The 22,880-nt window shown below is 39.5% G+C and overlaps 1 protein-coding gene across 7 annotated transcripts; it reads left to right on the forward strand.

Annotated features, from left to right (window-relative positions):
* Positions 1 to 267: 267 nt before the first annotated feature.
* Positions 268 to 21,671, forward strand: LOC118207718 (transmembrane protein 269-like). Of its 7 annotated transcripts, XM_035381601.1 has the most exons (9): positions 271 to 511; positions 6,292 to 6,341; positions 11,983 to 12,047; positions 13,250 to 13,301; positions 15,139 to 15,286; positions 15,940 to 16,037; positions 17,301 to 17,444; positions 18,037 to 18,237; positions 18,920 to 21,671. In XM_035381601.1, exons 5-9 carry the CDS (start codon positions 15,237 to 15,239, stop codon positions 19,027 to 19,029), a joined length of 603 nt encoding a protein of 200 aa, XP_035237492.1. In that variant the 5' UTR covers positions 271 to 511; positions 6,292 to 6,341; positions 11,983 to 12,047; positions 13,250 to 13,301; positions 15,139 to 15,236; the 3' UTR covers positions 19,030 to 21,671. The 7 variants fall into 7 exon arrangements, with proteins under 7 accessions (XP_035237487.1, XP_035237485.1, XP_035237489.1 ...); XM_035381596.1 differs by having other exon boundaries at positions 268 to 511; positions 12,573 to 15,286; XM_035381594.1 differs by having other exon boundaries at positions 268 to 511; positions 9,154 to 15,286.
* The last annotated feature ends 1,209 nt before the right edge of the window (positions 21,672 to 22,880 follow it).

Here is a 22,880-nt window from a genome sequence, read left to right on the forward strand (position 1 = left end):
CCTCCATTATTTTAGAAGTCATACAAAGAAGTAGCGACCGCCGAACGTTTGTCGTTTTACAGAATAGCCTATAATCACTTATAAGTCACATTAAAAATTCCTGCTCGTTTGAAGCGGCCCATAGTCTTATCACATAAAGTTTACCACTGCTGATGCTGGTCCACTAACCCGTAGATCACAGAGCTGCAGATTTCCAGACCTGCTTGACGTGCTAAGGCTACTGTCCAGGGTAGAAAAAACTAGAATAGTTGGCGTCACTTCCGGTGGAAAGTTCCAGCGAATTCGCCTTTGACTTTAATAAGAGATGCGTAGTGAAGTACCGTTAAATTTTCACAACAGGCGTTGCGTATGGTCTTACATGTCCCTGGAATATCTGAAGAACCTGTATTCGTAAAAAATAATAAAAAATAGTCCGAAAAAGGGATATTTCCAGCCAGCTGCATACAAACCAAGGCATACTCGTTTATTTGAGTATTCTAGAAGCATCAATAACGTTTTAATTTTCTTGCAGGTAAGTGACTTGGCTAAAATGGGTACATATCACCGTGCGACAAAGTATACAGCGCTTTTCACATTAGCCTGTGCAATAAAAGAAAATAGCATAGTTTCAGTGTTTATTTAGCAGGTTTCTAATATAAACTTGAGTAGCGTAATTACAATAGCATATTATATTACAAACAGCAATATTACATTGCTGTTTGTCATATGTCTCATTTTAATTTTAACATTTAATAGGCTATTGTTTGCTTTGTAACGACATTTTGAATAAAACTTTGCTCGAAAAATGTTACATTAACGGGTATAGTCTGCGGTCGTGCGGGAACTGTTAGAATGAGCTCACAGCCAAGTCCTCAGCATGAGATGCGTAGTGATTAAAATGGCGTATTTTGAAGAGACATTTTGAACGCAGAATTGATGACGAGAATAGGCTACAGTATTACCGGTTTATTCGTTTATTTTACAAACAATTGATGAATTCGCCCGAAGCGCATCTTTTAAGATGACCATAAGTCTTCACCACTAATTGATACTATTCATGGACCGGTACTGGGTATAGTCCATTTCACCATTTTATATATATATATATATATATATATATATATATATATATTTTTTTTTTTCTTTTTTTTCTTTTTTTTTCTTTCTAAAAGTTATTTGCCTTTGATGGATGATACATGGATTTTACACTTCTTAGCTTATAGCTTAGTGAAACAGGAAGTCATGTGAGGCCACAGTACAGTAACCTAAGATTGACAATTAGGTAGGAAGATAATGCACACTCATTTTGTTGTACTTTATTTAAAAGAGTAAAGGGATGTGAATAATTGTAATATCACTTTGGAAGAAAAAATATATTATTTGTTAAACCAAATATGTTTTTCTGAGCACTTAAACGATAAAAGAATTTAGTTTAAGGTATTTTTTTTTCATTCTTCATAAGTTGTCTTAACACAGAGCATAAATACCGGGTAACTGGTGGAGCTTACTTGGTATCAATCTCTGTGTAAAGACATTAAAATTTCCCATCTCTGACCTACCTCAGTACAGGAAAACCTTACCTGGCCATGTATGTCTTTCCTGTAAAGGAAAGCTGGAGAAATGCCAGTACATTGCCATGGTAACAAGCCACGTAAACATATCAGCTATCAGCTGTCCTTGTGAGTTACTTTGTGTCAACAGTTTCACCAGTAACAGTCACAAAAATCTGTGGTGTGAGGGATAGATCAAATAAAAGAACTAAACAAAACAGTGGCCACGAGGAGGGGGTAGAGGAAATTATTGGACAGAAATGGAAGTCATAGAATTATTAATTATAAGATGGGAAATGTGAATTATTAAACAAATTGACGGCACAGTCTGTGATTCCAATTTTAATCAAATGATCAAAAACTTAAAGCTAGGGGATTTAGGTGAAAAAAGCAGAGAGACTGAACACCAGAAAGGCCCAACCACTAGCCACAACCTCCTCTCACACATAGCCACACTGCAGCAGAGCCTATAGATCTCATATGGGCCTCTATAGCCACTTGAAAACCCACAGATAAACAACTTAATGGAGGAGGATCACACTTAATTGCCAATGATGGTGTGTGTGTGTGTGTGTGTATTTATTTTCCTGCACTCTAATATCCAAGCGTCTATATGACTACAGTGTGACAATACCGTACTCAGCTCCTAGTCATCCCAGAATACAGGGCCCGTTACACAAGGCTGAAACTCGCAGTGTGAAAAGAATGAATAATGTTTAATTCACAGAAAAAGGTTTCCTTTATTTCAGTTGTGTTGTATGGTGATGGTACTGAAAGACAATATTGTTGAGAGCAGGAAGGTAGTTAACTACTATGCCTACCTAGAGACATGATAAAATTCAGAAACTATATATATTCAAGCCATAATTAGGCTGTTGGAAAATATTACATTTATATAACATTTTCTGGATTTCACATAATATTACCTACCGGGAATTCATATTTTTAAAAAAAGAACTATTGCTGTTGTAGTCTGTATTAGTATCTGTTTGCTGTTAGTGTTTATTTTATGTTTCTGTAAGTTTATTATTTTTCACATCCTCCGTCCCAGTATTTTCATTCTCCCGGTCACTTGTCTCCCCAGTGCCGTCTCTGTGTCTGTGTTCCCTGAGCTGCTTCACTCCCCTGTATTTCCGTGATTTCACAATTCGGGTGGTTCCGGGTTTTCGTGGTTTCCCCCCTTCTTTCCAGTCTCGTTTTACTTACTTCCTGCTTATATCTAGTTTTACTAATTTCTACTAATCCTTACTAACTTATAGATTGTAAAGTACTAACCTCATTAATATACTAACATGTTAATATTACTAATGGATTAACAAACACTAGTTTTGGGTTTTTGATAGTTTAAATCACTATACTAATACATGAACCATTCTCCCCTTTTCCATGCTGCGCTGTAGCTCCGCCCCTTTTCTTTCTAGTCTGCCCTAACGCTGATTTCTGCAATTGCCTGCACCTGTCTCTTGCTCTAACTGCACCTCTCTCTCTCTGCGCGTGTTTTACCTCACGTAACCCCTCCTTGATTGTTACCTTCCCTAGTGTATAAATGTCAGTCTTTTCCACCAGCTCCCTGTCAGAACGTTGATCGTATTCACTGTGCCGATGTTTTGTAACGCCGGGCACCCACCGCACGCGTCGCGTAAGCGTCGCGTAAAGCCGGGCACCCACCGCACGCGTATCGACCGCGAGCGCACTACGCGCGTATTACGCGCGTAACTAAAGCGTAGTTGAAGTACTGTTATTACAACGGCAGCGGGCAACGTCGTCTCCACCAGATGCGAACGCGTCGCGTACCGGCTGCGAAGCTCGCGCGACACAAGCGAACTGAAGCGTAGTTTTTCGCTTCTGTTCTATTTTTTCGGCTTGTCGCGCGTCACGAAGGCCTGTTTATACACAGAAATATGCTCTAAAATGCTAGGTATACATGCTCTGATTTATATTTCATCCTTATATTACTGGGGGGTGTCCCTAGTTACCTCTCAGATATTTTATAAGCAGCTAAAAAAATACAAGCCTTTTCGTTTTGTAAAAATAAATAAATAAATAAATAACTGCAACCTGGGGAAAAGGCAAACTTAGTTTCGCTGTCTTATTTTGCGGAGGGGGTGGGGTAAATTTGAAAATACACCACAGAAAGACGTAGCCTATTGAATGACGTAGAAGTGAATGCACCGAGCAGCGGTTTGTTAGCTCGAGTGTTGGAAGGTATATTTTAACCAACCATTGCTCAGCCTATTTGACTTCTCCGATGTCTTCGTTCGCCGTGCTTTCAAAAAGGGCTTGTTAATAAAAATCAAATAATCCACAGAGCTTTAAAAAAATCAGATTATTTAGTGGTCTTGCCGATGAAAATGCACCTATTTTATAAATGAAGTTGTAAGCAAGCCTTTATTGCACTTGTACTTCAAAGCTTCCGGTGTTCATGGCGTTGTGGTGTTCATATCCCTTCAAGATTAAACTGTTACTGTCTTTTTCATGATTAGCTGATTTTACTAAATCTGATCCTATAAATGTTTTGACGTGAATGACAAGACAACACGGGAATTCCCAATGGTTGATTACGGATTAATTATTATTATTATGATCATTACATATTTTTCGTGAAATTGGCACGCTTGTTAACCAAGCAAATAAATTAATACAGTTTGAGATTGATTGTTATGCAGGCTACGTTGCGATTTAAGTTTATGGTAATTCTTGAAAGCGTTTACTTTCTCATGTATTTACGAGTTAATGAAATATCCCTTCAAGATTAAACTGTTACAAACGGAACCAGTGGAGACACGCTACGCGCCGCGTCGTGCTGCTTCGCCGTGCTGCTTACGCGACGCTTACGCGACGCGTGCGGTGGGTGCCCGGCGTAAAGCAGCACGGCGCGACGCGTAGCGTGTCTCCACTGATTCCGTTTGTGTCGCGCAAAGGCTTGCTTAAAGCTCTATATTCCTAGTAGCTCTCGCAGTCTGCAGTGGGCTTACATCATGTATTTCACGTTTGTTCAGGACTTTTGATTATGGGTAAGTGAATACTTGGTGAGAGACCTTTTTCAGTCTGTTAATATGGTAATATTTTTTAACACATGTAAATACGTGAGAAAGTAAACGCTTTAAAGAATTACCATAAGCTTAAATCGCAACGTAGCCTACATAATAATCAATCTCAAACTGCATTAATTTATTTGCTTGGTTAACAAGCGTGCCAACTTTATGAAGAATATGTAATGATAATAATAATAATAATAATAATAATAATAAATAATCCATAATCAACCATTGGGAATCCCCGTGTCGTCTTGTTATTCATGTCAAAACATTTATATGATCATATTTAGTAAAATCAGTTAATCATCAAAAGATAGCGTAACAGTTTAAACTTGAAGGGATATGAACACCACAACGTCATGAACACCGGAAGCTTTGAAGTACAAGTGCAATAAAGGCTTGCTTACAACTTCATTTATAAAATAGGTGCATTTTCATCGGCAAGACCACTAAATCTGATTTTTTAAAGCACTGTGGATTATCTGATTTTATTAACAAGCCCTTTTTGAAAGCACGGTGAACAAAGACATCGGAAAAGTCAAATAGGCTGAGCAATGGTTGGTTAAAAACTACCTTCCAACACTCGAGCTAACAAACCGCTGCTCGGTGCATTCACTTCTACATCATTCAATAGGCTACGTCTTTCTGTGGTGTATTTTCAAATTTACCCCGCCCCCTCCGCAAAATAAGATAGCGAAACTAAGTTTGCCTTTTTCCCAGGTTCCAGTTTTATTTTATTTTTTCCTGCCAGGACAATAGAAAAACGAAAAGGCTTGTATTTTTTAGCTGCTCATAAAATATCTGGTGTTTATATGGTTTTATCTTGTTCTCCACTACTGCAAGAGGGAACTAGGGACACACCCCCAGTAATATAAGGATGAAATATAAATCAGAGCATGTATACCTAGCATTTTAGAGCATATTTCTGTGTATAAACAGGCCATCGTGACGCGCGACAAGCCGGAAAAATAGAACAGAAGCAAAAAAACTACGCTTCAGTTCGCTTGTGTCGCGCGAGCTTCGCAGCCGGTTCGCGACGCGTTCGCATCTGGTGGAGACGACGTCGCCCGCTGCCGTTGTAATAACAGTACTTCAACTACGCTTCAGTTACGCGCGTAATACGCGCGTAGTGCGCTCGCGGTCGATACGCGTGCGGTGGGTGCCCTGCTTAAGCCTTTGTTTATCGAGATTCCTGAGACGCCTTTTCCGTACGACTTCGAGTTTGCCTGCCCCTTTTGTTTAATTGCTTTCTGGTTTGACCTTCGCTTTGTTTTGACTTCTCTTTTGCCTGTTCCTTTGTACCTTCGCCTATCTGATCTCCTGGTTTTTCATTTTTTGCCCGTTTACCACTATTCTTTTGGAAACTCGATTTTGTACCATCCTATCTCTGATTACCTGGCTTTGAACTTTGGACTGAATAAAGACAACGTTTTTTTGGATTTCCCTGGTCTGCGTTTTGGTCCTTGCACAGAACATTACAATTGCATTGGTATTTGTATCTTCAGCTGAATAAATGGGAAAAATTTTAGGCTTACTGTGTCCCCAACACAATTCATTATCATCAGGTCAAATTCAAAGGTTTGTCAAAGAGTAGGAATAGATTATACATAATGATTATAAAAGTTATGAGCTTGGTCAGTGTTACAACCTTATTTATAATGGAGTGAAATATGTAGAAGTGGAGTTGCCACAGAAATCTAATTTAATGCATTCCCTTTCTTAAGCTGCTGTACTGTGGGGACAGAGGCCATGATCATGCTGACCCCTTCCTTTGGTATGTATGATAAAATGTAATAACTTTCATTATAGTAATAACTGTGTATAACATCCTTCATACTTTCTTTAGTTTTGGACTCAGGGACAGGTGTAAGGGCTTAATTGGAGGAACGATGTGGCTGTTCACTGATGTGGCGTTAACAGGTCAGCACTGGAATCAGGACATAATCTGCAGTAAAAGTTTTTTTTTTTTTTCCAAAAATTATTTCTGAAAGCAGCTGGAGGCCAGTGACTATGTTTATATGCACACTAACATCCCAATGTTAATCTGTATATTCATGCATTCTCACAGAGACACGAATCATGTAAATACCTTATTCTGATTAAAAAAAAAAAAATCCAAATGAGCCAGTATCCTGTGTATGAGTAAATGGTATGAGATGTGGGGTATTTTTCTATTCCTGGAATATTGAGTCATTTTTTCAAGATATACCTCCTACCTGGAAATATACATGCATTTGTGTGTTCTATTTTGCATAAAATCTTTAGTGATTACTCAATCACTGGCTTGCTCCCGAAGCAAATCCAAGTCAGTTTGTAAAATTTCTGCCCAGTCAACTGTAAGTGCTGTGTAAGGTGGAAATGTCCAGGAGTATTTCTCAATAAATAATGCAGGATAAGGAGCATTAACACGCTGCAGGATAAGGAGCATTAACACGCTGCATGATAAGGAGCATTAACACGCTGCAGGATAAGGAACATTAACACACTGCAGGATAAGGAGCATTAACATGCTGCAGGATAAGGAGCATTAATATGCTGCAGGATAAGGAGCATTAACACGCTGCAGGATAAGGAACATTAACACGCTGCAGGATAAGGAGCATTAACACGCTGCAGGATAAGGAGCATTAACACGCTGCAGGATAAGGAACATTAACACGCTGCAGGATAAGGAGCATTAACATGGTGCAGGATAAGGAGCATTAACACACTGCAGGATAAGGAGCATTAACATGCTGCAGGATAAGGAGCATTAACACGCTGCAGGATAAGGAGCATTAACACGCTGCATGTAAATGTAGTCAGTGGAGAAAGGCCAGAAAGGAGGTCATGTCCATTCTCTTTTTACACCTTCCCGAATAGTAAACTGGTGGCAGACAGGAAACTGCCAGACAGCTAAAGTTTATTAATTACATTTAAGTAGAATACATTTCATTCAATGGATAAGAGAGGGTTTTTATTGAGAAATACTGTGAATTGCATATGTACATTATAATAATTATATCTTGTGCTTGGAGACTGGGGATGGGATCACATCTGGTAGCTGGAAAAAGTTGTGATCCCTCTTCCTTGGACATCAGGGAAAAGGGATTTAAGAAATATTGAAACAATAAAAACCACAGAATTAATGGGGAGAAGGGAGACGAGGCACGTGGCCATTTCTTCTGTTCGGGGAAATTGGAGAAAGTTAAGGTAATCACATCGGGGGATGTCTGAAAATTTCTCTCCCAAAACTTTGTTTAATAAATCCAGTTCAGTTGAATAACATGTTCATATAACAGATACATTTGCCATTGGTTTTATTAAGACATGCAGTGAATTGCATATGTAGATTAGACGCAATATTGGAGCGGTTGGAGTACGGGGATGGGATCTCACCTGGCCGCTGGATAAGGTTGCAGTCCCCCAAAAATGACTAGCAAAGAAAGTAAAACCTGCCTGGATGTGAAAGTGAGGTTTTGCCAGTTTAGCCATGTCAAAAAATTAGATACACTATATGACCAAAATTATCTGGACACCCTGTGGTTCCTGGCTGGTTTTCATGGTTGGGCTAGGCCTCTTATTTCCAGTGAAAGGAAATATTAATGCTACAGCTTTCAAACACATTATTGATGATTATGTGCTTCCACAACAGTTTGGGGAAGGCCCTTTCCTGTTTCAGCACGACAGTACCCCAACATCTAGTAAAAAGCCTTTCCTGAAGAGAGAAGGTTGTTATAGCTGCAAAGGGTGGACCAACTCCATATTAATGCCCATAATTTTGGATGAGATGTTGAATGTCGGGTGTCCATACAGTTCTGGCCATGTAGTGTACCTGTCTGTTGGACAAGGTCATGTTAAATTAAATGAAAGTACCTCGCCATTTAGATGGGGCTTCAGATTTGAACATTAAATTGGGGACTATACTTATTACAGAGAATTGCAAAGAGAGTGCAAAGGGTGAAGTGTGGTAATAATACTGAGTGTCGCAACCAATAGCAAGTGTCTGCACAAATGTATGGGTCTGCCCATTGGGAGTTACAGACCATGGAGTTCTATTAGATAAGATACATTTCAGTTGTACAAGAATTTTAGTGGTACAAGATGTAATTAATGGACTGGGCATTTGGACTAAGTACATAGCTACTTGGCCACTGGCTAAAGTACATAGCTTGCAGTTTTACATGAGGCTGCAGACCTGACTGCTGGGTGAGGCTGCAGATTGTAGCACTGCATTCAGTTCAATTCACATCTATTTATAGTGCGTTTTCCAGAGACACTGTCACAAAGACGCTTTACAGGAAAACAGCCTGAATCTCCAAAAAAAAAAAACACAAAGTGAGGTAAAGAAAACTCCCCAGTGAAAAAGAAAAAGAATAATGAAACAATAGAGGGGGAAAAAAAACTTGGGGGTAAGACATCTTGGCTGGAACCCAACTGATGCTTCACTGACCAACCCGGTGTTATTACATTAAGTTTAATACATCAATACATCCATACATTTACAAGGTGCATGCAAACAGGCGATGCGATTTGTGTTAATGATGCTGAGTGTTATGACTGGGTAGAGCCATTCTGAGTGTTGACCAGAGCTTTGCCGTTAGCAGAGAGAAGAGCCAAACATGTTTGCTTTCTGAGGGAGCACTCGCCTACCACTGCAGAGACTCGGGTCCAGTCCCCGGCAGCGGTACTTCTGGCTTGGTCAGACATTCCTACGAACAAAATTGGCAGTGTTTGAGGGTGGGAAGCCGGTGAGGGTATGAGTCCTGATTGTTGCATTTGCGACTCCTACTGGTTGGTCGGGGCGCCTGTTCAGTGGGGAGGGAATCTGGGGGAGATAGCGTGAACCACTTTATGCAAGATATTTTGTATATCGACTCCACATGTATCGGAGGAGGCATGTGGTAGTTTACACCCTCCCCAGACCGACAGAGGATAGCGCATCAACCAGGACTGTGTGATACACACGGGGAATTGGTATAACTACTAAATTGGGGAGAAAATGGCAAGAAAAAAAGAAATATATTAGTGTCATATTTAAACTTAATATCTTATTTCTATTCCTTTTTTTGTTTAATAAAACAAAAAATATGTGGCAATCAGATGTGCCAATCAAGTTTTGTGCCAGTGCAAACAGTAACTCAAAAGCTAATATTTTCTAAGAAATATATATATGTATATATATATATATTTTTAAAAAAAATATTTTTTTAATTAAAAATGTTTAGAATTAAAAGATTGTATGTCATATTACATTATACTATTACCATTAGTAAATCATTGGTAAAAGAGGAATTCCACATTCCAAATAGGATAACTATCTTTTTTTCTTCATAATACTGAACTAAATGAATGTAACACAAGTGGTCCACTTTAGTTCAGTGCCTGACGCATACTGAATGTAGTCCAGGTGGGCGGAATTTCCTGTTACTGACATGTTACTGCACCTCTCCGCAGTGTCCTATCTGACAGCTTGGCCAGTGGACAAAGGGAAACATAAAATGTAACCTGAAGGCACATGGCTGCCCAGAACAACAAGGGATAGGGAATTTGGCAGCAAAAAGTATATCAGTGTAGAAAGCTGTTATCTTTTCATATTAATTTCTCTTTTTTTACTGTTAGCCGTAAAGTTTTGCCTGCCCCAGGACTGTAGATGAGCTAAACATTTAACTCTGGTACCCTGTCAAATAAACAGATAGAATAAATATAATTTAACATTCAACCTACCATGATGTGTAAGAGCTGTTGAATTGTTGCAGTTGACATAGATTTGGTATCTTCTGCCTGGAGGGGCTGTGCTTAGTTTGTCCTAGCTCACAATATGGCTTAAATCCACTAGCCTAGAATAACAGGCTAACCGCTTTAGCGGAGTGAATGATGGCTGTAGATCCCTAGCTGTCAGTGCATTTTGTTCCTCTTCTAAATCTGTTACCAGGAAACAAGGCGGTGTGAAAACACTACTTGGCTTCCGAGGCCCTAGTCTCATTTGGTGTTGTTTTGGAAAGAGGCAAGCTTAAATAGAACCTATTATACTCTGTTTGGCTCAGACTATATAGCCTTGTATTAATTGCATATCACCTACAGCATTGCCCAAGTGGCTTTCTTAGCAGATAGGAGTCTTCAATATGATGCACTACATGGCCAAAGGTATGTGGACACCTGACATCCAACATCTCATCCAAAATTATGGGCATTAATATGGAGTTAGTCCACCCTTTGCTGCTATAACAACCTCCACTCTTCTGGGAAGGCTTTTTGCTACATATTGGAGGATTGCTGCAGGGATTTATTTCCATTCAGGGAGAGGAACATTTGTGAGGTTGGGCACTGATTGGGTGATTAGGCGTAGCTTCCAGTTGGCTTTCCAATTGATCCCAAAGGTGTTGGATTGGGTTGAGGTTAGGGCTTTGTGCAGTCCAGTGAAGTTCTTCCACACTGTTTTTGAAAACAACATTTCTGTATGGACCACGTTGTGTGTCTGGGGGCATTGTCAGACTGAAACAAGAAAGGGCCTTCCCCAAGCTGTTGGGGAAACACAGAATCTTCTAGAATGTGATTGGATGCTGTATCATTAAGATTTGCCTTCACTGGAACTAAGGGGTCTAGCCCAAACCAGGAAAAACTGCCCCAGAGCCCCAAGGGGTGATCAGATACTTTTGGTCACATAGTATATATATCAAACATAAATAAGCATCACAACTGATCACATATTATTAAAACTAAAATGAAGAAACTGCATGCTATGAGTACACCTTGCATCAAATGTTTTGGAAATAAGGAAAATACTTATAAAGTACAATAGAAAAATCAATACTCCTCCCACAGTAAAGGACTGGTTCAAATCCAGTTCCTTTCATTAAGATGGGTTTCTACATAACCATAACGTAGAGTAATTTGCAGGTTAGCTGTACAGGGAGTTTCATATACATTTTCTCACCTCTGTTTGAAAGTTGTTCTTCCTTCTGGGGAGTTTTTTTTGCCTCACTTGCTGGTTTTTGGGGGTTCATGCTCAGTCTCTTCCAGTTGTCCTATTTCCTGTTTTCCTGTAAAGCGTCTTTATGACAGTGTCCCCGTAAAAAGCAATATACATATAAAATGGAATTAAATATGTACACATTGGCCTTCCTCTTAAACATCTGCACTTAAAATTAAAGAATGATTGCAACAATTGTTTTCCAACTCATATAACTTAAAATAAAAGGAGTGTTTTAAATATTTCTAATGTATTTCTTTCACAAAAATGTTGAGAGCTCACTCTGCAGAGAATATTTGTTGTTTAGGTGAATTTAACCCCTTCTCCTATAAGGTGGCTGGCCTAGAGTTCACTCACGGTACAACATCACAGTATAGGACCGTTGCAGATATGCATAACAATGTTGGACTGAAATTTGACTGCTGTGGTGTTGTGTTGTATCTCACTCAGTGTTTCTTTTCAGATGACGAGACTCTTGAACTCGACGGGCTTTGGAATCACATGAAGTTCAGGGTGCAAAACAGAATAGTAGGAACCCCAAAATTTACCCTTTTTAATGCATAGATGCTAGGAACCTAGGTCTAAGGGATTGTTTTGAAACAAATAAAAGCATTCTATCTGACCTAGGATTCTGTGAATGCATTAATTTGGACATGGGCCATATTTTTCCGGTATGAATGCAGCATGAATATCGATGTGTTCTGTTGTTCATGGCACTCCTATCTGGTCCTTAGTTGTTCACTTTAGCATGATCCTCTTGACCTTTTATTGGCCCTCGCTGACACACATGGACAGCTTTCCAAATCACACACACTACACAGCAAACTATCCAGTGTTAAATCAACTCTTACAGAGTACATAGGATCCCGCCGTGGTCCTACTCTGTACTCTGTCGGAGTTAAATTAACACTGAACATTTTACTGTCTACTCCCCAAGTGCACTAATAATAATAATAATAATAATAATAATAATTATAATAAAGTTTTTAGTTACTTTTGATAGACATTATTTTGCATCCAGTTGTGTCTGTTTTCCTCTACTTACATTGTCAGGTAGTACCTGTAGAGAAATACAGCTTGGATGGACAATCACAGTGCAGGTACAGGCCTGTCTTGACATGTACACAACGATGCTCAGAGAGACAGCACCCGCTGAGCAGGAACGAAATCAATATGAGGCGGTCTCTGGACGACAGCGTCTGTGAGGAGTGTGGCCCCAAGGATGAGGAGGTTGTTATGAGCAAGTTTCTGACAAATTAACGAAATGAAGGAAGAACAATGGTACAGTAATTTTGCGTTTGCTTTGTTCCTTGGTACGTTGACAAGTACATTTATTCATGAACAATGCTGGAAATCACTTGCTGTTCGTAGTGTTTCCGTTTTTATGAATGCAAGATGAGCACTTTCTGCTGGTGGCTGTAAAATACAGACAGGTTATTATTGTGCTGTGTCACAGAGAAAGACCTGGAAATGAAGAGTGAGATCCTGGTTACAGCTTATTTGATTATTGGTTATAAATGACTTATAGCTTAAAACGTGAGGATCTGTTTTGCATATACAATCAGTGGCCATTTTATTAGGTACAACTATCTAGTACTGGGTAGCACCCCCATTTACCTCCTTAATAGCCTGAATTATTTGCGGCTGTGCCAGCTGGTGGAGAGAGCACACGCACGTGTGTTGCATTAACTAATCAGTCCAGGTGCTTATAGGTGTGCTGCTCTCCACAGTTCGGGGCCAAAACCGGGAGCTAACACTGGGAGCGAGTTTCTTTATTTTGAGGTAAGTTTAATTTCAGTTTTGTTTCTTTTAATGACAGGGCAAAAGTGAACCCCCACTGAAAAGTCGGAGGAGCTGGTCTGGTGATTGGCTACTGTAATTTCTGCAAAAAATTTTTCCACATTGGTTTGCATAGTTTGCATGTGTGTTGTTATTTTTGACTTAGATGATTCCCCCCCCCAATTCCTACATACTGTTCATTAGAGTTCGACAGACATTTTAATGGACTGGATCTTACTGGGCCCTTGTAAATGCTTCCCAGTGATGTAATTACTTGAGACAGCAGCTCTAAATCAGGCAGCAAATCTCCATCCTCTGCTTGTAAAGATATTGGCCTTTCCAAACAAGTGGCTGGCTGTCCTGAACAGTGGGGCCACTGTTGCTGTTGGGTTTGCGTGGCTACCTCACCATGCCCAGCAGCAATGTGAAGATACCTGTCAGGTGACTTGAGAGCAGACATCCACCACCGAACTTAATGTTTGGTCCAGACCTCCAGGGTAGCCCCCGCTGGCATTTCTGTCTGCATCGCTTCTTCACTCCAATAAGTTAAAATGCCCCCTCCTTTTAAAAAGGCCACTGTGAAATCTCGGCTTACTCTTCCAACTTACTCAAACAAAAGTGCTTGTTTACTTCATTCAAATACCTCGCGGAACTTCGAGGACAAGAACAGTGTGACAGATTTGGTCATGGACAGGGTTTGTAAACAGTGTGTGTGTGTGTGTATGTGTGTGTGTGTGTGTTGACAAAGGGTGCTGAAATGCTAGTGCTTTTAAAGAACGACACTTTGATGTGATAATGCGGCACTCAATTACTGTGAACGTTAGAAAATGTTTTAAAAGTAGACATAATTCTACTCAACCCAAATTAGTAAATTAGTCAAAGTATGAATACACAAATCATGATATAGAATGCTAATATTTTACATGGTACATTTCAATTCAAATCTATGTACGGACTGGGGTTTACATCACCTTAATGGCAGCAGCGTAATGTGCAGGGTTGGTGGGCAGTGTGCTCTACTCCTAAAATAGCTCAGTCACTGCCCGAGACTTGCTCTAATCTCACATTACTGAAGCCCTAACACACTGCCCCTTTAGCCAGAGCTAATAATCTGGCACATAGCCAACTCACTCTCCAGGGGCCAAATGAGGTACCAGACTTTTGCCACAAGAAATTATGGGATTGAGAGCTAGAAATTTTGTTTTCAAAATCTGCGATTCAAAAAAAATAAAAAATAAAAAAACACTACGTCCAAATCTTCAGCCTCATTGTTCAAATACCATTTATCAACTTGTTTCGTCATTTATCAAAATGTTTTGTCAGCTTTAGATTTTGCCTACGTTGTGTTGTGATACATGGGTAGGACCAGTAACATAAGGCACTGCTAGTGTGAGGTTAAGGTTAAGGTTTAATTTATTTCCTCCCAAGGGAGAAAATTGTCTTGGATCAGAGAGATACTGCATAAAACAAAACAAGACATCTCACATTTCACATTCACAGTTCATACATTTCAAAAACATATACACAAAATATAAACATACAAATATCAAAAATATAATCAAAATATCTCTCAGCATTACAGGTTGAAGCTGAGAAAGGGCTTCTGCTTTAAAAATGAATTACATAATCATGCTGTTAAACAGTGCGTGAGGCTTTTTGTCTAAGCACTCTATTTATGAAAGCTTAAGTTTTCAGTTTAATGGCTGAAGAGGGCATGACAATGAGCTAAAATCCTAGTGCAACTCCAATAGCTTGGCTGTGTGGGTAATGTCTTTTCTTCCAAGCATTTTTTTTTGTACTTCCTTTAATTTTTGGTTGTTGGCCACAATATTCCTGCCAGGAGTTTTCCAGTGCGCCGAGGAGCTCTTCCTTAGAGAGCAAGCCTGCCGAATCCAGCTCAAGGAGTTTGCCCGCAAAAACGCTGCCAATGCCTTGTCCATGGCCAACATGGTCATGGGTATGATATCCATTCTGTGCAGCCTGGAAGGGTGAGTGGACATTTACGCCTCATCATGAAGAGAAGGCACACATCTTGCCTTTACCACAGCTATTACTCTCAACCTGTTTCTGTTCATTTCTCCCAATAACATTAAGCAATTAATTAGATTAAAAGTCAGTGCTATCAGTCATGTTCACTTTTATGTTTCCTGTTTCTATAGAGCATCTTTATGGCAGTGTCTCTGTAAAAAGAACTATACAAATAAAATGGAATTGAGCTGAACAGTGAAAGGAGGGGAGAGGGCGGATCTTGAGAGTAGCCCTGTTGAATTACAGCTTTGTGCACAAGTTCAAATCATGATGATCCTAAATGATGTTTAGTTGCGCTTAAAGTGAGAAGCTCTAATTAAGCACTTTTGCTATAGTTAAGGATGGTCAGGATTCTATAAATATTTGTTTGGCAAGAGTTTTGTGCTTGCTGAACTCTTTTATGATTGTGAGAAACAAAATGCATATTTTGCATTTAACTCAAAATTAAGGACAAATGTTCTTTCCAATCTATGTATCATCCCCTCTATGTGAAGCCTAAAGTTTGTGAAAGGAAGAACATGCCATGGTGAATGGCATGAACATGCCATGGTTTGCCTATTGACCTTTCTTTAAATACTTTCAGGCATCTTGTTTTAATGTCTTTTCTTTGCAGGCACTGGTATGCTGCATGCTGGTTGGTTCTGATAGGCTACCTGCTGGATTTGGCAGACGGAGCAGTTGCTAGGCAACTGGATGCGTGCTCAGCACTGGGTTAGTAGAGTGCATCTTTCTATTGAGTCCCTAAAGAGACATTTAATAAAACATGAAATAATGTGCACATATTACTAAATCATGCACACAATTTTGTGATTCATGCACACAATTTAATGTGACCACCATTTAATCCATTTGTGGGCATGAATTAGCACATCATTGTACAATTTATTTGTGCAGTAAATACAGCCTGATCCAGAAAGTGTACATTTCATCATTGAAGCTAAATGATAGGGATACCACAACACTGGCACCAGAGAATATTGCTTATGGAATAAGTTTACTATTTCCACTACATGAAATGCAGGGTGGCCAGCATGGGACTGACACTGCAAACGATAGTGTATATAGGCTGTTTTCTCACATGGGGGAATGTCATGTTCTCACTTGGCATGGTTTCTGTCTGCAGTGCAAACCAGAGTTATATATTGACTAGTGACTGGGCTTGCTATTGTTCCCAGGGAAGTTTTTCAGATTTATGTGGTCATGTCAAATTTCTAACAATGCACTGGCAATGATTATATACTAATGGATGGTTTTCTGCTCTCTAGTCCCTCTAGTGGCTGAACAGCTTTTCCTCCGATTTTCTTTCATTGTGTTTCATTATGAACTGAACTGGTCACCTTTTAACAATTAAATAATAACATTTCTTATCAGTTCCTGAGGTTCATTCTGCAATGTATTAAGCTGCTCATTTTCCGTTTTGAGATGTCTGATGCTGTCCACCTGTGTAGTTCTTTGTAATTCCAGTGTTTTCCATCATGGCCGATGGCTTCTTGGCTGATAGGGGTGGGATTGCTGATGAGCTGTCCATGGTGTGACTTAGTTCATAAATACATGTCACAAAATGCATTAAACCAGTATTGCATTGTGCACAACAAATGAAAATTGCTTTATTTTATATTTATTTCCCACTAATCTAATTTTCATATTTGCATAACTACATTTAGAATAGTACAATGCTAGTACAAAGTATTACTTAATATTCATTTACCCAGGTAATACTACATTTAATACGAGACTATATTGTATGTAATGCTAAGTATGCATATGTTGCTTTAAGTTACCGAATGTGTGCACAACAGAACACCCATGTATACATATATTCGTTTCAATAGCCACTTTGGACAGCAGACTACAACAAGTACCATATTATCATTGTAACTGCGGGCAAATGTCTTCACACACTGATTCAGTTTTGTTCACGTGCTTTGATAAGTCTCTTTTATGAACATTTGCGCATGGGCTGTTTTGGGCTAGGTGCCAAGCTGGATGACTTTGCTGATTTCACGACGTTCGGGATTGCCACGGCGTTGCTCTTGAGGACTGGCAGCTTAATGGACAACGTCCTCTGCATGTGCTACGTCTTGTCTGTCTTCACACGCCTCTGCTTCTTTTCCAGCGGTAAGAAAAGGAGACCTAATAATGTCTCTTTCTGCAATGAAACAGAAAGAAGTTTCTTCTCGCTAGCTTACGTTGTTTACACATTCCCCCAATCCCATGTTGTGTAATGTTTCCCCTCCCCCACAAGCAGAGTACTGTGTGCAGCACCACAAAGTTATAGACGCTCTGCAAATAGTGCAAAAACAGAAACTAGTCCCCTAAATGAAATATAACCGCTATGAGGAAAGAATTAATATATCTAATCTGTTCAGGGAGATAAGGAGGGATTCGTCAAGGAGGGATTTTATCAAAGTTTCAGTTCATTAAACGGGTTCTGTGAGTTCTTTCTGTGAACCATAGGGCATAGGTGGAAATAATTAAAAGATAAGTGTGCTCAGAAGCATTTTATCTGCTCTAGTTCAATCTTGAGGCAGCTAGCCCCCAAAACAAGCAGGAGCTGAAGATGGCTGCAGTACAATGGAGTTTGTGCAGTTATTTGAAGGCAGGGTTATTTAAATGACTCCCACATTGATGCCCACATTAACTGGAGCCCTGCTGCTGAAGGGTGCTGGCAGGAAGGCCTCATGTGAATCCTATGGGCTGTGCTCCACAGGGATCCCCTTCATGTACCAGGGCCTCCCCTGCCCCTACGCATCCGCCATCCTGGCCTGTACCTCCCTGCTGTCCGGGGGCAACATGCTGGTGCTGCGGGTCACCGCTGTGGCCATGATCTTCTTCATGGTGAACCAGGGCTTCTACCCCCACGACCGGGTGCTGGAGTCCCAGGCCTGGAAGAAGGCTGTGTATGCTGGAGGTACCAAGAGTTTTTACTGTCCACCATTGTGACACAAGTGACTTTTTTGTGTAAAGTGCTTTGTGCACATTGTTAGGAACATGGTCTAATAATTGTATCTAATTATTATTCATTAGACTGTTTGAACAAATCTAGGTTTTCATATATTTATTGGACAATAAAGAATATCCTCCTAGTCATTGTCCTAGTTGAACACGCTTGATCAATACAGCAACTGTGAACTTGTTCACAATGTGAAGTGTTTGAGTAGTTTCCACAAATCACATTATTTTACAAGCATTTTATTAATGAAAAATTACCTAAATGAAACAGGAATACTTTGGATTAAAATGTAGTGGCTGCTTTCCTGCCACCCAAATGTACTCATGGGTAATAGGCAACAAGTTGCTGTTAAATAATTAGATATGGATAAATATGAGCAATAGGTGCAGGACAGAATGTAATTTTCTAAAAACAGAACAAGGAATATTTTCGCTCACAAACATGTTCTGTGCTGTGCCGAGTAAACACGTACACTTCCTAAGACGGTCTTTCAAAAAAACAAAAAAACAAATGCTATTAAGTTCGTGATGAGTTCAGTTAGGTTAGTGATGGTATTGGCTGTCGACCACATCACAAGCACTTTCAGTTATTTGTGTCATATTTTATGTGTCATATATTTTATTTCTTTTTTCTTTTATAGGAGTTGCCATGGTGTTCTGTTCCTCCTTTCCTCCCGCGTGCATTTACTACCTGCTGTGGTCGGTGTCCTACATTTTGTTCCCAACAACATTGTGGAGCTGCAAAATGTAACAATGGACGGAGTGTAGCACAGTGGGTAAGGAACTGGGCTCGTAACCGAAAGGTCGCAGGTTCGATTCCCGGGTAAGGACACTGCCGTTGTACCCTTGAGCAAGGTACTTAACTGGAATTGCTTCAGTATATATCCAGTTGTATAAATGGATACAATGTAAAATGCTATGTAAAAAATTGTGTAAGTCGCTCTGGATAAGAGCATCTGCTAAATGCCTGTAATGTAATGTAATGTAACAAAAGGCCGGAGGCCTAGTCTCAGACTCTCTCAGCAGGCGCATGGAAGGCTGGCCTGAGTTTACTAAACAAGCCTCCGACGTGCTGCCTCCTGTTTCCGTGGAGAGTGGAAACACAAACACCATGGAGACTACCTTTTCTCTCGCGTAATGCTTTGAAACGATTAACTCCTCTGATTCCTGACCTATGAAATTGAAAGCATCGCCTGGAGGATTCCTCTTTCTGGTGGGGGTGCATTTAATTGTTGAAATTTGGATTGGAATTTTACCAAATTGTTATTAGTTTTTTTTCTTCTGTTTGTTGTTCCTTAAAATGAAACATTGATTCGATGGCAAGTCTTCCAAAAACTAGAAAGAATTACTTCATTTTCTTGTGATGTTTTACTGTGGGTCACAGAAAGAGGCCATGAATATTGTGTACGTGCTGTCTGTTATCCTCCCTTTAGTACACATCTGAATGCGAAAAGTTCAAGGGAAATACTACGTATACCTCTGTGATTCACATAGCTATAAATATCAGGAAACTAGCAAGCAAACCGCAGTTTTACCTTTTGCACAAGGTTCTTTCTCGTTTCCATGTGTCACAGTCAGTTGTGAATCCCAGAATTGTACATGTTTAGCTAATTAGAACCCAGCATTTCAAGGTTTCATAAAATCTCACTAATGAAAATGCAGCTACAGATAAATCACTCTGCTATGGCAATTACCTTGCTCAAGGATGTATCTGTCACAAGGTTTTTAATTTTAATAACACAGTTTTAATACAGTGATCATACAGTATACTGGTTGAGTTATAGTGCATGTCTTATTTGTATTTTCAGCACATTTTTGTTTTTGGTATTGACTGGTAAACATCTCATGAATTGCAGATGACAAAATTGCAATTCCCATGGTTAATGCAGAAGTTTCAGTAGACACAGTCCCTTATTTTAGGAAGTTTGAATGTATTTTCTCTGATGTCAAATTCTGCGCAGGGTGTGCATCGCCCATCAGCTTCAAGGAATGTTTGTGTTTCTAGTCTTTTAAAGAGAAAAAATGGGGGACTGTCCAGAATCCTTTAGTGGACTTATCGCTGTTAAAATAAAACAATGTTTGTAAGTGTAACCAAATGTTTTCACTAGGTTTTGCGTATTAATGTTGGTTCCACTTTATGCAAGATTCTTTGCAGTTGGAAATATAGTCACTAAAGACAGACAAGGATTTCCTGAAAATCTAAATGGTTGTTCAGTTGAATAATAATGGCAACTACTTCAGATACAGAAAATCAGTCTCTGTATAATGAATACCTTTGACTGTCTGATGGAAGTTTGGAATGCCCAGCAAATCAGTTAATAAAAAACAGATCTCTCCCTCAGAGGCACAGTTTGGAGGACAATCAATTTTTGTGAATTTTCAAATTTGTGAGTTCAATGACATTTAGAGTTTGAAGACATTCTGTTTCTTTGAGATACTATGAAGTGAGTTAAACTGGCCATATTGCATGAATACATTACAAATCAAACATATTATTTGAAATAAGACACATATGGTGTGAATGGACTATCCAGACAATAATTAAACAATGAACAGTGAAATTTCACCAGTGTCTGTGTAATGATTACTGAGGGATGCTCACACTGGAGCCAAGTTTTTTAATCAGACCAAGGTGTGACCTTTCACATCTGATTTTCTCTGTTCTAACTGGCTAGTTTTGGAGAACAGTGCTCTCCAAGGCAGTCGGCCAAAGGATTCAAAGAGCACAATCACCTTTCCCTTTATTTGTTGGACAGAGGATTGTTGGTATCCGGCCCCTTGGGAAAGGGAAGCCGTGGCATTCAGTGACATTTTACTTTCTGTACTGAAGTCATTTTGAAAATGTAAGCGGGGACATCAGATATTCAGTTTACTTCAAATGACCTAGTTTTTATTTAATGTTTAGTTCATGCATGTGACCTGATGCAATGTTATTGTGATGTTATGCTACAATGGCTGCTATAAGATTTCACAGCACTTGTTTAACGAAATGCTCGGTTAATATACTATCTGTGATTAACATTATCGCCCCAAGTGTTTCCATTGGCGCGACCAAACAAATTTTAGTGAAGAGTTGGGACAGCTAGCCACTGTTTCAAGGGGTGCGTTTTTTTGTGGCTCGTGGCATTCTTTTTTTTTACAGCTGAATTTGCAGCGTTTTTGGCAACAGTTAATTTTACCACAAAGATATGTGTTTTAGGACCTTTGTCAGATCTTTTCATTTAATAATTTGCTGATTGCTGATTTTTTTATTTTATTTTATTTCTTGAATCAGTTGAAATACTTGTGGGTATATTCAAGAATGGGCTGTGCTTTTCTAAGAGTGTACATTGAAAGTCGGGGTAAAGGAACAACATACTTTATTAAAATACAACCTGCAGTGTTTTAACTCTTTTGGTTGCCTTCATTTTCTTCTCTTACAGAAATGCATGTCATTCCATGCATTGATCCCACAGAAGCTCAGCTTCAGGCTTTTTGTCATCACGACGCTTTATTTTGTACCTTGAAATCATTCAAAAGATACAAAGGTCATCTTAAGACATGTCTTCTACATTAATGCTGTTTATGAAAGGAGTAAATGCAATTATGTACATTTTCCTAACAGGTATGTCATGTGCTAGAGCACAGTGTCAAATTTGATTCATTTTACTGCTCTGCATTGATGGGTTTGGAGTGTTTTTCCTCTGGAAGTAGTGATGCCATATGGTATCAGGCAACATTAAAGGCATAGGCTGTTTATGTACAAAATAGATGTCATTAGGGAACAAAGAGATAGGCCCTTGCAGATAGCATGGACATGCGTACCCAGTCAAGGTCCAAGAGGGTATTTAAACCAGGCTAGAAGACCAGTGGGGTGTGGGTTGCTGTACCGCAAACTTGTGTTGTGTTTCAGTGACCAACCCGCTGGCCAGTGTGATTACAATAAACTTTTACTTTCTTCAGTAAAGTGTTTGATGCCTTGGTGAGTTCCTGCATCATACTGACTTTGAAACCACAGTCCTGGTACATAGCTTCCTCCCGCCTGCTCTTTGCGTATTGGCATTAGCTCGGTATCACTACAACACTTCAATTTATGGAGAGCAGAGATTGGCTAAGAAGTCATGACAAAATGTGACATGCACTCAGTAGAAACGGTCTGCCGACTTTGGACCAAGTTCTGTGCTTTAGTGCATTTTTCATCATTGTGAGACCGTGAGACTTGTGCAGAAAGTGAACTTAGGAACAGGTATGAATTTAACCCTGTGCCTATAAAAAAGCAAAAGGGTACAGGCTGTTAAAGGTATACCTTTAGAAATCACTGAAAATGCTATTTAAATGGGCTGCTCATTTGGCCAATTACACCAAGCAGAAACAAATACCACCCAGGTCAAGTACATGAAGTAAGAACCTAGTGAAACATGATTGGCTCACCCTATGGCCACAGCCTACTTTAGGACAGTCACATACACTCCCTGGCTCCTGTACACATTTATTGATATTAAATTTCCACGGTTCTGCGCAGAGATACATTATTCAGAAAGAACATGTATATATCCATTGGAGATGAAAAGACATTGGCTGCACAGTTTCCCACTATGGAGTTGGATACAGATGTATGTCTAC

This window comes from Anguilla anguilla, chromosome 11, assembly GCF_013347855.1.
Source record: "Anguilla anguilla isolate fAngAng1 chromosome 11, fAngAng1.pri, whole genome shotgun sequence".
In the NCBI taxonomy this organism is placed as follows: Eukaryota; Metazoa; Chordata; class Actinopteri; order Anguilliformes; family Anguillidae; genus Anguilla; species Anguilla anguilla.